The 15591-nt window shown below is 47.8% G+C and overlaps 1 protein-coding gene across 4 annotated transcripts in view; it reads left to right on the top strand.

The window, feature by feature from the left end:
- SLC34A2 (solute carrier family 34 member 2) overlaps positions 1 to 10650 on the top strand; it is a 32722-nt gene extending 22072 nt beyond the window's left edge. For all 4 annotated transcript variants that reach the window (XM_046656325.1, XM_046656323.1, XM_046656326.1 and 1 more), the window contains exons 7-13: positions 2051 to 2246; positions 3008 to 3103; positions 3559 to 3679; positions 4352 to 4519; positions 5945 to 6061; positions 6152 to 6276; positions 8145 to 10650. In XM_046656325.1, the coding sequence (XP_046512281.1) occupies positions 2051 to 2246; positions 3008 to 3103; positions 3559 to 3679; positions 4352 to 4519; positions 5945 to 6061; positions 6152 to 6276; positions 8145 to 8771 (1450 nt within the window). In that variant the 3' untranslated portion in view covers positions 8772 to 10650. The remainder of the gene's footprint in view (positions 1 to 2050; positions 2247 to 3007; positions 3104 to 3558; positions 3680 to 4351; positions 4520 to 5944; positions 6062 to 6151; positions 6277 to 8144) is intronic.
- Positions 10651 to 15591: the final 4941 nt, after the last annotated feature.

The raw sequence follows: 15591 nt of genomic DNA, 5'->3' as shown, positions 1-15591 counted from the left end.
GAGGCACTTTTTGCAGAGCTTATTAAAGTGCAGAAGCAGTTACCAGGGTGTCCACAAGATGTGCTCACTGTCGGGTCAGGCAGATGGCGTCAAACAGGCTGGTAGGGGGGGCTAGCAAACATCGTCCCTCCTGCGTTGGTGATTTGGAGGCAGCAGATGTCTGCAGAGACATTCACTGCCCCAGAGGCGTGGCTGACCTCCTTTGGTCCCTGATACAATGTCCCAAGTGTCACAACAATAATACACGTTATCCAGGGCGCTTGCGAATTTGATCTTCTCAAGAAGTCCAGCAGGCTTTTTTTTTTTTCCCTGAGGAATATGCACCCTGAGCTAACATCTGTTGCCAATCTTCCTCCTTTTGTATGTGAGCCAACACAACAGTGTGGCCACTGACAGACGAGTGGTGTATGTCCGTGCACGGGAACCGAACCTGGGCCACTGAATTTAACCAGTAGGCCACCAGGCCTGGCCCTTGAGTAGGCTTTTTTATGTCCCATCTTATAAATCTAGGAATGCAAAGAGATTAAGTAACTTCACTGAGGGGCATGGCTGGGACTCAATCCAGGTTTTCTTATTTTAGATTTTGGGGTCTTTTCACACTAATTTTTGCCTCTGGATAACCTATGAGATATAAAAGTAAGATCTATGAAGGTGCCTACGCAGAGGAATATAACTGACCTAGCTCACCTGGTTTGGGCTCTCTAAATAGATTGCTTTCAGTAACTTCTTAGGTAATGTGTATCTTTCTTTCCTGGTGGTTTGGATTATGTTCTTAGACAGATTCCTAGAACAATAATTACTATATTAAACAGCTGTAAAACTCTTAAAACATTTTGCCAAACTGCTAAGAAGTATTTGTGTCACTTTACATCAGCATTGTATGAAAAAGCCTTAAATCGTTCTCTCTAGGAAGAAAAAGTTACTTTTTAAAATATTATCTAATAAGGTAGGTGAAAGTTTGTACTCACAAATAAATAAATTACAAATAAATTTCTTTTACTACTAGAGAATTTAAGCATTCTCTCTCACATGTTTTATTAACTTCTCTCTGTTCACATCCCATGTCCCATTTGGTTTTGGGTGTTTTTTGACATGCAGATGTTTTTAATTTAATTTTATTTTTAATTTAATTTTTTTTTTTGAGGAAGAGTAGCCCTGAGCTAACTGCTGCCAATCCTTCTCTTTTTGCTGAGGAAGACTGACCCTGAGCTAACATCCATGCCCATCTTCCTCTACTTTATATGTGGGACGCCTATCACAGCATGGCATGCCAAGCAGTGCCATGTCCACACCCGGGATCTGAACCGGCAAACCCCAGGCCGCCGAGAAGCGGAACATGCGCACTTAACCGCTGCACCCTGCAGATGTTTATAAAAGGAAAATTTCTTCATTAAGGAAAACGACTAGAGTTTCTTAATCTGGAGACAGAAGGATGGAATTCAGGGAGAACCTGTGAATTTTCTCAGATAGAAGAAAATTGTGGTATATACTAGCCTTGTTTCTTGTGGAGACTGTTCAAATGTTTCATCAGAGTCTCAAGATCTTTAAAAAAGGGTTCAGAATTCAGGTGTGTAGAGGGCTTTGACGATGACCATCATCCTGGTCCCCACCTTTCCAAAGGAAGGGTGTCTTCGATATGTGTGAGTCAAAAGTGGTTTTGATGCACTCCTTCCAAACAGTGGTCATGGAGCTAATTGCTGCAGCTGTCACATGGCTAGTTCCTTTTTTCCCAAGAGGAGAGCACTGAGTGCTGTCTGATTGGTGGGAAAGGCTCTGCCAGGCAGTGGGAGACAAGGATCCTGGACCCAGTGCCCCTGCAGTGGTCTTCAACTCCTCTATGCTTGCTGGTCCTCAATTTCCTCCTCTGTCAAATGGGCATATTAATACCACCCACTTTGAGGATTGCTGTGAGGACGAATTGAGATTGTACACACTTGTGTACACAGGTGACACCTGGCAGATGATACAAGTAATGACCTACCTAGACTGGTGCCCACTTGCCCTTTGACTAACCTGGCCATTGGCTTGGGGTGGGGTTCGCCTCCCGTAGGGCTTTTGCAGGGGCCACCGTCCACGACTTCTTCAACTGGCTCTCCGTGTTGGTGCTCTTGCCCCTGGAAGCCGCCACCCATTATCTGGAGATCCTGACCAACCTGGTGGTGAACAGCTTCAACTTCAAGAATGGAGAAGATGCCCCGGCACTTCTGAAAGTTATCACAGATCCTTTCACAAAGCTCATAGTCCAGGTAACCAGCTTCGTTCAGACAGGGAAGGGAGCTAACTCCCTCCCCCTTCCCCTACCCTCCTCAGAGGGGCAGAGATGGTGGAGAAGGATGAGTATAAACATGGCTCTTTGCTGGCCTCTGAAAAAGGCCAAGGTGGGGGGCGCAGAACTTCAGAGACACTGGGGAGTCATTGGCCCTTTTGGTTTCCTTGACTTCAACACGTGTCATCTTTATTGGAGTGGGGGTGGGGCATGGCGAGTGCCTCTCAAGACTCAAAGACTCTCCATTGGACACTTGGGACCACTTTATTCCCACTACTAACCTCAGCATCAGTGGGCTACGTGATAAAAGATTACCCTACTCCCAGCCAAAGAGGAAGTTTCCCGTCCTTCCTTCCATCTCACCCCTCTGGTCACCAGTCTGTCCATATAAGTGAAATAAATGAAAGAAGGCTTTGTGAATGTGGCCTGGGGAGAAAGGGACAGCTTGGTTTTCTCTGCTTGGTTACCTTCTGGTTTTCTCTGCCATTCGCTCTACCAGTGAATATCTACCGTCTGCTTCCTAGGTACCAGTCCGTGTTCATACAACCATTTATTTATCAAGTACCTGCTGATGTCTTTGTGCTGTGCTCCAACCTGGGAGTGCAGATAGAGAGTCCCAACTCACTCTTGCAGGGGCTCACAGTCGGGTTCATGTCCTCAGAGCCCCTCTTAACAGCAACCCCCATGCTCCGCCCCACCTCAGTTCTGAGGACACGCTCTTCTGTCTATTGCCTTTCTCAGCTGGATAAAGATGTTATCAACCAAGTTGCACTGAATGACGAAGCAGCCAAAAACAAGAGTCTGATCAAGATTTGGTGCAAAACTTTGACCAGCATGGTAAGTTTCTAAGAACATCACTGGGTGGGTGAATTCTTGGCATACTTTAAGTAAAACCTTTCATTCAAAGTGGGAAAATGGGCAAATAAAAGATAAGGGAAAGGAAAATTAAGGACATGTGAAAAATCAAAATGGGCCAGTGAGAATCCTTAAGGAAACAAGTTGTTGAATGCTGGGTGGACAGACAGAATGCAGTAGGACAGACAGACCCCCTTTTGCCCCACCCTGCACCATGGATACATTATTTCTGGGTTGTCATCATTTTCATGGCTCTTGGCTTATCTCTGGCTGCCTCTCGGTTTCCATTTATGGAAGGACCCTTGGAAGCAGTGCATCTCGCTTATAGATGCAAACATCAATATGTGTCTCCCTACTGTTCCCCACGTTGTCTGCCACTCCCCACCAAAAGTGAGCACGCTGGACTAGATATACCATTTCTCATGTTTACAACCCAGACGCCGATGAATGTCACCATCCCCTCGGGTGAGAACTGCACCTCCCCTTCCCTCTGTTGGATGGATGGTAACTACACCTGGACCATCAAGAACGTGACCTACCAGAAGAACATTGCCAAATGTGAGTGGAACTCGGTAGAGTGTCAGCCACCCAGACGGGCTGTCTCGGGTGGTGGTGGGGCTTTCTTCTCTGTGTGGAGCCCCAGTAAGTGATGGAAAGAAGGGCAGTAAGGTTCACTGAGCACCAACTCTGCACCGGGGAATGAGCTACGTGTTTTCACAGTGGAGGAAACTGAGGCTTAGGGGACAGGTGCCAAGCCTAAGGTCCCATGGTAAAGGGCAGAAGCAGTACTGGAAGCCCAGTTCCTCTGGCAGTTCCGTACCATCTGAGAACTCGTCGACAGATTCCAGAGTGCTCCTCCATGTACTTCCATATCCCTTTGACAGTAACTTTATTGTGAGTATCCTCAGTATCATGAGTAAAACACAGCATGGGATTTAGAGATAGAAGAATGGGGTGGGAGGCCTGGATCTGCCCCTGACTAGTTGTGTGATTTTAGATTTCACTTCGTCTTCCAGCCTCAGGCGATCCCACTGGCAGAACACAGCCTCAGGGCTACCCTTAGCTGCAAGGGAAGCTGGGAAGCGTGAGCTCTATTTGGGGCTGCCCTGGGTCAAGCTAAAACCAAGACTCTCTTACTATGAGACAGGAGAATGTTGGAGAATAAATAAGAATCTGTGGCCTCAGGGGGCCCCACGTCCTCCTAACAGGGGCTTTTCCTACTCTCTTCAGGCCAGCACATCTTTGTGAATTCCAGCCTTCCGGATCTTGCTGTTGGCATCATCCTGCTGATCATCTCCCTGCTGGTCCTCTGTGGCTGCCTGATCGTCATCGTCAAGCTCCTGGGCTCCGTGCTCCAGGGGCAGGTAGCAGTTGTCATCAAGAAGACCCTCAACACTGGTAGGTGCACTGTCCCCCATTCTGGTCCTTCTAGGGGGTGACATCGCTGTGGCCACCCCCGGGTGGGCTCCTTTAGATTCGCTTCTAGCAATGGCCTCTGCATGGGAGTTTCTCTCTGGATCTGATAAGCTGCAGAAATTAAGATGCCATTCACCCTTGAAATCTTCCTTGGTGTCTTGAGAGGAGCCTGGGGAGTGGGCACAAGCTTCCCTTGCAGGTTTGCAAGGTCCTGAGAAAGAGCTAGCTCAAATCCAGAGAGCTTTGAGGTGGTCTTCCTTCCTGGAAGATTTCCTATATGCTCAGGACTTTACTGGGTCTGTTAGGATCCCTTAGGAAAAAGGGTGACAGATGCCCACTGTGGTCCCCACTTCCCTCTGACTCTTGGGAAGAAAATGTGGTTCTGGATAAATACATCAGCATCCTGAGGCAGTCACTGCGACTCTACTGGCCAAGAGGAGCTCCTGCTGAGTATGGCGTCCTGGCCAATGAGAGCTAACCTAGCCCAGGACATCACTCCCCTGTGAAATCTCAGTGAAGCAGGGCCAACAATATCTACCTTCCAGGGTTGTCAGGAGGTTGTCTTTAGGATGAGCTGAGTGGCTCTGGGTGATGCAGGGCTGGGGATGCAGGGCCTGGTCCTATGCCTGTGGTCCAGAGGGCTGGGTTCGCAGGGCTCCCGAACTGCTGCATTTCCTCAGGGCTCCTTTAAGTGGAAACAAAGGGGGAGGGTGCGCCGTGTCGGGAGACCAGGGCAGGAGGAAGGATGGAGGTCCAAGTGCTCCCAGTGCTTTGTGGGAGGAGAGTGGTTATCTGGGTGGTGTCTCAGTCAGTTCAGCTGCTGAAACAAATTACCAGAGCCTGTTTGGCTTAAACAGCAGTAATTAATTTCTCACAGTCCTGAAGCCTGGGAAGTGCAAGATCAGGGTGCCAGCATGGTCAGGTTCTGGTGAGGACCCACTTCCTGATTTATAGATGGCTGCCTTCTCAGTGTGTCCTCACAGGGAGCAGAGAGTGGACGGGAAGCAAGCTGTCTTCTCTGAGGGTACTAATCCATTCATGAGGACTCCACCCTCATGACCTAATCACCTTCCAAAGGCCCCACTTCCTAATGCCATCACACTGAGGTTAAGGTTTCAATGTGTGAATTTGGGGGGATACAAACATTCAGTCCATAAGAGATGGGTTCAGCATTTCTCACCTCTGACCTCCAGTGAGTATGTGTTTTTGTCTTCATAATCACGTGCAGGGTAAAAGGATTCTGAAAATCCGGTTTGCCATTTCAGGTGTGGGGTGGGGAGGCATCTATACAACCTAATCCTCGAGCCCAGCCCAGCCCCCTGGGTCCTGTGGAGGGGCCAGGTGGGCTTCCAATCCACACCTTCCCTAGAAGGATTATAACAGATCTATTTTGCTTCTGTCTTCCAGATTTCCCCTTTCCCTTTGGCTGGGTGACTGGCTACCTGGCCATCCTCGTGGGGGCCGGCATGACCTTCATCGTGCAGAGCAGCTCTGTGTTCACATCTGCTCTGACCCCACTCATTGGTGAGTTTCTCCCTGGCTTCTTCTGGCCGCCACTGCCATCGTCCATCATCCCTTGGGGCTGATGCCATGGGCTTTGTCTTTTTCCTCCAGGTATCGGTGTGATAAGCATTGAGAGGGCGTATCCGCTCACGCTGGGCTCCAACATCGGCACCACCACCACTGCCATTCTAGCCTCCTTAGCCAGCCCAGGGAATACGTTGAAGAGCTCACTCCAGGTCAGGAAATGCTGCATGGGGCAGGGGCTCTGGGGGTGGGATTCAACCCCATCCGCGTTATTGCAAGTAGGTGGTTTCTAACGAGAGTCAAGCTTTGTTCTGTTATGTCAAAACTGTGATGTGGAGGAGAAGCCATGGGGAGACAGATTTGAGAAGAGTGAAAGCCATCTGCCCCTCAGAGAGGTAGTGAGACTCCCATCCCTGGTGGTCATTTAAACAAACTTGGGGTGGCCACTTGATAGAGGTGGAAAGCATAGACACCACTTCCTGTCACCTTGCCCCCTCTTGGGGAACTCTGCCTGGACATTAGGAGGTCGCCTGTGGCCTGGGCCTGGCATTACAAGAAAAATCGGGAACCTGCCTTGCCTGGATCAAGTAGGTGACCTTGGGCAAGAAGACTTTTGGTATTTGAATCCTTGTCCCACCACTTACACACTAAGTGACCTTAGGCAGATGACCTAACCTTCAAGCATCAATTCTGTCGTCTGAAAAATGGGAACCATGATCCTTATCTCATTAAGATTATTATAAAGATCTGATGGGGAACTATCTGAAGTCGTGCTGTCCAACAGAAATATAATGTGAGTACAGAATATAAATCTGAGCCACCCATGTAATTTAAAATTTTTTGGGAGCCACATTTTTATTTTTAAATTTTTAATTTTTTGGTGAGGAAGATTAGCCTTGAGCTACCATCTGTTGCCAATCTTACTCTTTTTGCTTGAGGGAGATTGTTGCTGAGCTAACACCTGTGCCAATATCCCTCTATTTTGTATGTGGGATGCCGCCATAGCATGGCTTGATAAGTGGTGTGTAGGTCTGTGCCTGGGATCCGAACCTGCGAACCCTGGGCCCCCGAAGCAGAGCAGGCGAACTTAACCACTACACCACCAGGCCGGGCACAGTAGCCACATTTTTAAAAAGTAAAAAGAAACAGGGAGATCAATTTTAATAACGTGTTTGACTTAACCCATTGTCATTTCAACATGTGACCGATATAAAAAAATTGGTGAGATATTTTACATTCTTTTTTGGGCTAAGTCTTTGAAATCCAGTGTGTATTTTACACTTATGGCGCATCTCAATGTGGAACAGCCACATTTCAAGTGCTCAGTTGCCATACGTGGCTGGCCAGTGGCTAGTGTATTGTACGAGGCTGGTCCCAAGTCCCCAGCATGATGCCTGGCCCCCACTTGGCACACATAGGGAAGTGGCACAGTGCGTGGCCGCTGGAGCCAGGCCACCTGGGTTTGAATCCCACTCTACCATCTGCCACCTATGTGACTTGGGAAAATAGTTTAGCCTCATGGTGCCTCAGTTTCCCCCTCCATCAAATGGGGATTATGAACATTGCCATCTCATAGGATAGTTTTTGAGGATTGAAGTAATTCACGTAAAGTGCCTAGAACAGTTGCCTCGCACATAAGAAACACACCATAAACATCAGTTGCTGCTGCTATTATTTTTTGTTAGCTGTACCCATCCTTCCTTCACTCTCCCATTGAGCCAAGAAAGTCAGCTATCCTGTGAGCCTTTTCCTTCTGTGCCACCAGCTCTCAACCGCCCAGCTGAAAGCAGCAGGTCCAAGACACTGGGTGGCAGTGGGCGCATTCATGAGGGTCATTTTGCCTAAAGGACTTCAGGCTCTGAAAATTGAGCTGTGATTCAGCAGGTCACCTCCCTTGCCCTCCCTCCTCTTGTCCCCAGACACATAGTAGTTCCTCAGGTAATGCAGGTCTCACTCTGGGCTGAGCTAAGAAGTCAAGGAAGCCCCGTGACTCTGCTACTGATGCCTGCCTGGTGAAGCCCTTCTCTCCACCCCCACCACGCCACAGACCCACTCACCTGTCCAACCTCTTGTGTTTCAGATTGCCCTGTGCCACTTTTTCTTCAACATCTCAGGCATCTTGCTGTGGTACCCAATCCCATTCACCCGCCTGCCCATCCGCCTGGCCAAGGGGCTGGGCAACATCTCAGCTAAGTACCGCTGGTTTGCCATCTTCTACCTGATCTTCCTCTTCTTCCTGGTCCCGCTGGCAGTGTTTGGCCTCTCCCTGGCTGGCTGGCCCGTGCTGGTGGGCGTCGGGGTGCCCATCATCTTCGTGCTTCTTCTCGTGGTGGCCCTCAGGCTCCTGCAGTCCCGCTGCCCACGCATCCTGCCCAGGAAGCTCCAGAACTGGAACTTCCTGCCCTTGTGGATGCACTCGCTGAAGCCCTGGGACAACCTGATCTCCCAGCTCACCGACTGCTGCCAGACACGCTGCTGCTGCTGCTGCCGCGTCTGCTGCCGTGCCTGCTGTCTGCTGTGCGGCTGTCCCAATTGCTGCCGCTGCAGCAAGTGCTGCAAGGACCCGGAGGAGGGGCAGGATATCCCCATCAAGGCCCCCCAGGCCTTTGATAACATGGCCATGAGCAGAGAGCCGCAGGACGAAGTCCCCAAGTCTGAAGTGGATGCCCTGGGCACAAAGACCGTCTCCAGCCTCACAGCCTTGTAGGGGCTGCCCAGAGGTGGGAGGAGGGGCCTCAAGTCCCACATGCTCACACTCCTAGTTCTACATGCCTTTGTCCATCTCATGGGGATTTGTTTCCCATCGAGAAATGGATTTGACATCAGTCCCCACTCTCATTTCCCTTCACCCAGTATATCAGCCTGCATAGTAGTTTCATCTCAGCCCCTGCACCCTGGGTCTTCCCCTCCCAGGAAGGCGCAGAACGACACTGAAAGAGAATTAGACAATGAAACCTGGCCAGAAGAGATGATCTCACCCGCCCCTGCACACAGCTGGGTTGGCTGATAGGACTTATTTTCAGACTCAAACCATCCTCTTCCAAAGGAAAAGCCCCAAGGGAGGAATTTATGGAAGGTTCTCAAAGGTGACATACATACACATATGCTTTTCTTTATTGTGATAAAGCTCAGACATCTCTTATAGCAAAGACTGGCTTCAACCAAGAGCAGCTGCTCCCAGGCGTCCTTGCCCCAGACCAGCCCAGTTCAGGGGAAATAATGTGTTTGTTTGGAGACCTGGAGAAGACCACAGGTGGGGGTCTTTCCCACTTCCCAGTGCTCCGCAAGTCTCCTGTCAGGGTTTTTTCACCTGAGCAGGTATAGCTAGTCCAAGCAGTTTACCTGCTGTGCTCTCAAGTTTCCGAGATGGGAGCCACATCTGGGCTACAGAGGGAGGTTCAGGACGAACTCTGGCTCACCTGCTGCGCCGTCTTCCTAAGAAGAGAGTGGTCCTGTTCTTGAGCTGGGCAGTTGTAGGATGAGAGCTAGGGAATGGGGAACATTTGAGGAGATAGTTTATCTACCCAAAGGGCCTCATTCTTTTTAATCTGACTAACTTAGAGACCAAATTGACAGATGTTGTGGCTAAAGCCTACTGCTGCTCTCTTGTCAGATAAAAAACCATCCCTGTTGAGTCTTTTGGAATAAGATATACAGGTTCTCTAAGTCCCCTCTACTGCTGTCACCTGAATCCCAGGCAGCACCTGAGTATGGAACGGTTCTACATTTCTCTCTGCCTGTGTGCTCCCTGTGCAAGATGACTGAGTCAGCTTTTGGTGGTCAGCTTCCATCCATCCATCCATCCGTCCAAGCCAGAACCTCTTTCCAAACATTCTCCCATGGATAGATGAACGTTGATTTCCTTCTCTCTAAGGGCAGAAACCAGGGCATGCTGGACTGCCCACAGAACTGTGGTCATCAAGTAGCAGTAGGGGTCTGTGTGTGTCCATGAGTCCAAGGGATGTGTTCCTTCTTGCCCCAGATGCCTTCTCTGTGCCTTCTAGAGCCTCTTCTTGTATTTACACCTCTTCCCTCCACTGCTCCTCACCCTAAGGAATTCCAATTCTCCCCAGAGACTGAGTGATCTTCGATCAAGTCTGAGAAAGGGAGATTCGTGCAACCACACTCTAGACCCTTCTCTCCCCATCCTAGCTTATCCATCATCCTAACAGGTTGGGGAAACAAACTGAGCCCTCCCCCGACCTTCCCCCATGTAGATACCAATTCCCAAACAGAGCCATTTATACTCTATATTTATGGTCACACACTTGTACAGCGTTTTTCATAAGTTATATAGTAAATAGTAGTGTGATTTGTATTCTATAGTGCTCTCATTTGGAAATAAGGCCAGGTTCTACTATGAAATATAAAGACTGTCTTTGTATATTTTGTAATACCACCTTTTCAGTGTGCCTCTGTAGCCACACCTGTGCCACACACCCTGTAAATATGTAAGTTAAACCTGGGTGGGGCTTTGGCCCTCTTTGCACTCTGATTTTTAAAAATTGGATCCTTGTATCTGCATTAATTGTATTTTTATACTGGTTGTGGGAAGGGAGAAATAAAAAAGATAGTCAAACCCAAAAGGAATATGTTACTTTCAATTACAGGGAAATAGGGGCCTCCTGATCTATCTCCTAGAAATGTGAAGTCTCCGTCACTTAATGTCACTACCCACCACCCCACCACTAAGGCCAGCCACATAATTTGTGGGGCCCCTTGTTCAAAAAGCAGGGGGAAAGTACCACTACAGGTACCAAATATAAAGCTTTCCTTTCTTCCACAGTCTCTCTCTCTTGACTTACTTTTTTTTTTTTTTAGAAATTTGCTATTTAAAGTAAAAATTTAAATTTAAAGTAATAGCATGAATTTTATGGTTCATCTTTAGATTGTGTAGGGCCAGTTTAAAATTCAAACATAAGAGCTTCTAACTTGTACGCGGAATCACTGAAATTATACAACTCCTATTTTGTAGTTCATACGTGTATTTCATTCCTCCCAGAACAGCTGAAACACTGCACAAAGCTACCTCCGTTATTTCTGTTTCTCTTCTGGATATGGGCATGTTCTACCAATATTCGCTGCCTTACTGATGAGTAAGGAAGCTGTGCGAGGAGGAAGGACTGTGGGCTGCCCTTTCCTTCCATGTCGTCATTTTTGGCCTAAGTGGCTGGCTAACACAGGGAAGTAACACTCATAAGAAAAGGATGTGATAGGGTTCGTTAGTCATTAGTTTTGTTGCGCTCCAAGGAAGTTCTGGTTTGAATGGAAAGCGTAGCTTCTTTGTCAGTTGCAGACAAAACACACTTACCTTGTACTTGGCTTTGAGTCTTGCTACACTCCCGCTTGTGGGTCTCCTGAATTCTGTACTCGTGGAGCCTTACAATTGCTCTATGTGACTGGGGTGGCAAGGAACTGGGCACATATATTGTCCATTCTCTGCTCACATGCATGCTCCATTGTCCCATCAGACTTCACTTACATAACTAAGTTAAAAGATAAAACTGAATTTCAAGACCCTGGTAGCAGAGCATTTCAGCCAAGGATGAGGCCCTTCTGAGTACGGGGTCCTGTGTAGCTGTGTGCTCAAGAAGTCAGCCCTGCCCACCACCCCATGCTGGTCAAAACAAAGTATTAAAGAAGAGCTGATTTAAATTAAGAAACGTGTGCAGGAGGACTGTAAATTGACAGCTCCTCTCTAGGACAACCAAAGCACATGCAGAGGGCTGAGTCAGCACTGCAGTGTGATGCTGAACTCAGGGTTGGGGTCACGCAGAGAGTTGGGTTCCACTGCCGGCTCTGTCGTTTACTAGCAAACCTGCCAAGCTTTCCCAATGCTAATTTCCTCACCTGGAACATGAGACATTAGCATGTGGCTTCCTATGATTATCGAAATGGGGCAACGTGTGTAAATATTTAGCCCAGGGTTGGTTTACTGTAAGTGCTTGGCATATAGTCATAGTATAGGGGACCAACATGCATAGCATTTGTGTGAGATACACTTCCCACACTTGTTTACATGTTTCTTTCTCTGAGTATTTGCAAAGAGAAATGGCAAACCAAAAAGCTGCCATCAGCCCAAGCCAGAGAGGCCAGAACTGGCCTTGGATTCATTATTAGGAATTGCTAGACGAGTGTCATACGACTCATTTCCAAATGGACCCAGGGTCAGTCGGAGGACTGAGCTAGGATGCAGCCTGGGGACAGGAGGCAAAGACCTCTAGCATTTTGGAAACTGTTGTGCTGTCCTTCAATGACAGACGTACGTTCTAGTCCCAACCTAGGACACAGAGATGGGCATTGTTTTAAAAAGGTTTTTACGCTCTTTTTGTCAGGGTTCAAAATCCAATAGTTGTAGAGAGTTTACAGCAGTTGATGTTGTCATTTGCCCCATCCCTCCCCACACTCCTGTCTGGTTCCTCAGAAGCAACCCTTTCCAACTCCTTAAGTGAGTTCTTCTGGTATTTTGCTCCATAAGCATCATGTGATTCTAATGGCTTTTTCTTATGCATCTCTTCACCTGTTTTTCAGTAAATGAGGTTTAGCTCTCACACCATCCCCCCACTGCCACCCATTTTCTCAACCAGCAGTCAACATTTACATTACTAGGTTCACACAATTGAGATAAATTGCAGAACTAAATAGTGGACCAACATTATCTTCTTTCATTGTTTTCATCAGTGCTGTTAAATACCTATAAATATTTTTTTTTCCCAATTGCTCCAAACTGTCTGATAACCTTCTGGTTTCTTTCTTTTCTTTCATTTTCTCTTCTTTTTAAAACTTCATCCTCTGGACTCAGTATGGACTAGTTCTGTCCATCTTTCAAGCAGCTTCATCTTAGGCTTTGCCAAGCTCCTACGATGGATACCCTGTTTTCTGGAGTTTATATTTTATTTCTTTACTCTCTAGTCTGCTTGGATTACCCAAGAAAGAGTACAAACAAAATAAAATTTTTTTTTCTGCTTTCTCTCCCCAAACCCCACCCCTGTGCACAGTTGTATATCTTAGTTGCAGGTCCTTCTAGTTGTGGGATGTGAGACGCCACTTCAACGTGGCCTGACGAGCGGTGCCATGTCCGCGCCCAGGATCTGAACCCTGGGCCGCTGCAGTGGAGCACGCGAACTTAACCGCTCGGCCACAAAGCCGGCCCAGAAATAAAATTTTTGAGTCCACATGTGTGTGTAAATTTATTTTATGCTCACAGCCCAAAAGAGTCCAGCTCAAATTGCTGACCTATACTGTGAGCAAATAAAATGGTGATGGTTTTTAGGGCACAAAGTTTTGAGGTTGTTTGTTACACAGTACTAGGTAACTGATACAGAACCTGTTCAAAGTACAGAATTTTACCTCCGTCTAATGTTTTTTTTGGCACCTCATTTCCTCCACCATCCTTATTACCAAGGCTCCTTCGGCTTAATTCTTTCAAGAATAAATCTCCCATCTCTTTCCTGGAGTGGGGCAGCAGACTTACAGGTCCACCAGGGGTGTATTATTTAATTATTGGCTTCAGCCTGATGTCATTGGTTGTCGTATTAGCAGAATAAATCATCCTGCTCAGGTACTAGCTAAATATGACCTGTGAGTGGAGCATGAATTATGCTGCCAGGAAGCAGAGTTAAGCCTTCTCATTTGGCTCAGTTTACATGGCATCCAAAGGGGCTCTGGGATCTGCACCTTGGTGCTCAGGTTGCAGTTTTACATTCTTCACTTCATTGGAGTCTTAGGGAGTCAGTAGATAGCATCCCTTTCTTCCCTTATAGAATCTGGAATCAATTAAAAAATAAGACGTAGAAGAAAGACTGATGGAGGTGAAAATATCCATTTCATTACTAAGGAAGCTGATTGTAAGACATGGCTTTTAGACCTTCAGGGGTGGGGAAAGCTTCCTAACATTCCACCTTTGAATTAAAAACAATTTGCTTACCCAGTCACAGGCCTCCCCTGGGGCTAGAGCCTGCCCTGAGGCCACCACAGCTGACCAGAGTAAACAGGGCCCCGTGGGTTTCAAAGCTGAGCATGCTCCCTCTTCGTCTCCCAATCAGATAGATAAGTGGGAGGCCCACACTGTGACCTCTGTGGCAGTTCCAGGGAGGTTGAAAATCCTCCCTAACACTCTAGCTGGGGCTGGAGGGCCACCATCCCCAAGTGACAGCAGTTGAGGCCCCTAGGTGGGTGTTTTCCATGCATCACCTCATTGACTGTCATCAGAGCCCGAAGAGATAAGAGCTGTTTATTTCCACTTAATGAAGAAGATTCAAAGAATTTAGCTGACCGTCCAGGATGACAGGATTTGAATCCAGAGCCCAGGGCTCTGTCCACTGAACCATGCTACTTTGTGACTCACTGACATCAAGATTATAGGGCAGCTTCTGGATATATTAGAGTTGAAGTGTCAAGGCATTTCAGAAGGAAGAAGCTTCGGGAGAGGAGGTGGAACAGTTCAGGAATAAGGAATAAAGGGCACAGGAGTCTTATCCACCGTGATATACAGGTGCTAAACCACCACTTTCTGTACCAACCTCCCAAGGCCAGCTCCCTAGTCCTCACAGGGGCCTGGCCCTTGCTCCTCACTACTGAGTGCAGTATGTGTGGGACACGTCACGAGTCAAGGCAGACAAGTCCCTCCCCAAATATCCAGGGCTGAGGAAAAAAGGGAACTGTTCTCAGCATACACCGCTTCAGGGCCAAGATGAGAGCCTTGAGATTTGCCAGTGGAGGGAGCAAGGTCTCACCCTTCTCCTCCTTGGAGTTTTAGTCCCAAGTCACCAATAGGGAAGCTTTGCTCAGGGGATTGTGTAATCTCTTGCCCTGATCCTACCCCTGGCCTTCACCCTTCTGTCTGAAAACAGTGATGGAAACTTGTTCCTTCTTTGATCTTCTATCACTCTCACTTTTGCTCCCCAAGAAAAAAGAGACAAGAAGACATTGAGAATCTAGACGTGGTGGAGGGAAGACATTCTCAGGAGACCTCTCTTTAGATGGAGAAGGAAGTTTGGGCAGAAGTTGAAGCCGAGGAATGTCAGCTGTGACCTTTAACTTCTGCTCTTCAGCCCTTCACGTGTTTCTCTCTGAATGCCGATCCAAGATAGGCGTACTTCCTCCCTCACTCAGGTCTAGAGAGGTGGTTTCAATGGAACCCTCAGAGAGTGAGGTAGGAGTACTCTGCAGCAGAGAACGTGAGAGACTGCTACCCAACTTGTGTCTGAGAAGAAACGGCTGGTGGCAGCAGAGAAAAAGGCTGTGTTTGAGAAATGACTGCACTCCACTCTGACAGCCAGTTGAATGACGTCCAAGATGGCTCACTCACATAGCTGCTGGCTGGGAGCTCAGCTGGAACAGGCAACCCGAGTGCCTTAGTTCTCTTTCATGTGGGCTCTCCACGTGGCTTGGGCTTCACAAAGCAAGGTGTCTGAGTTCAAAAAGGGAGTGTACTAAGAGTGGGAAAGAAGAAGCCTCAGATCTCTTCAAGCCCAGTGTCAGCAGTTATACAGCATCGTTTCAGCCACATTCTATTGGTCAAAGCA

This window comes from Equus quagga, chromosome 3, assembly GCF_021613505.1.
Source record: "Equus quagga isolate Etosha38 chromosome 3, UCLA_HA_Equagga_1.0, whole genome shotgun sequence".
In the NCBI taxonomy this organism is placed as follows: Eukaryota; Metazoa; Chordata; class Mammalia; order Perissodactyla; family Equidae; genus Equus; species Equus quagga.
Note: the sequence above shows the minus strand (reverse complement) of the source record. Positions and strands in the feature narration are given on the sequence as shown.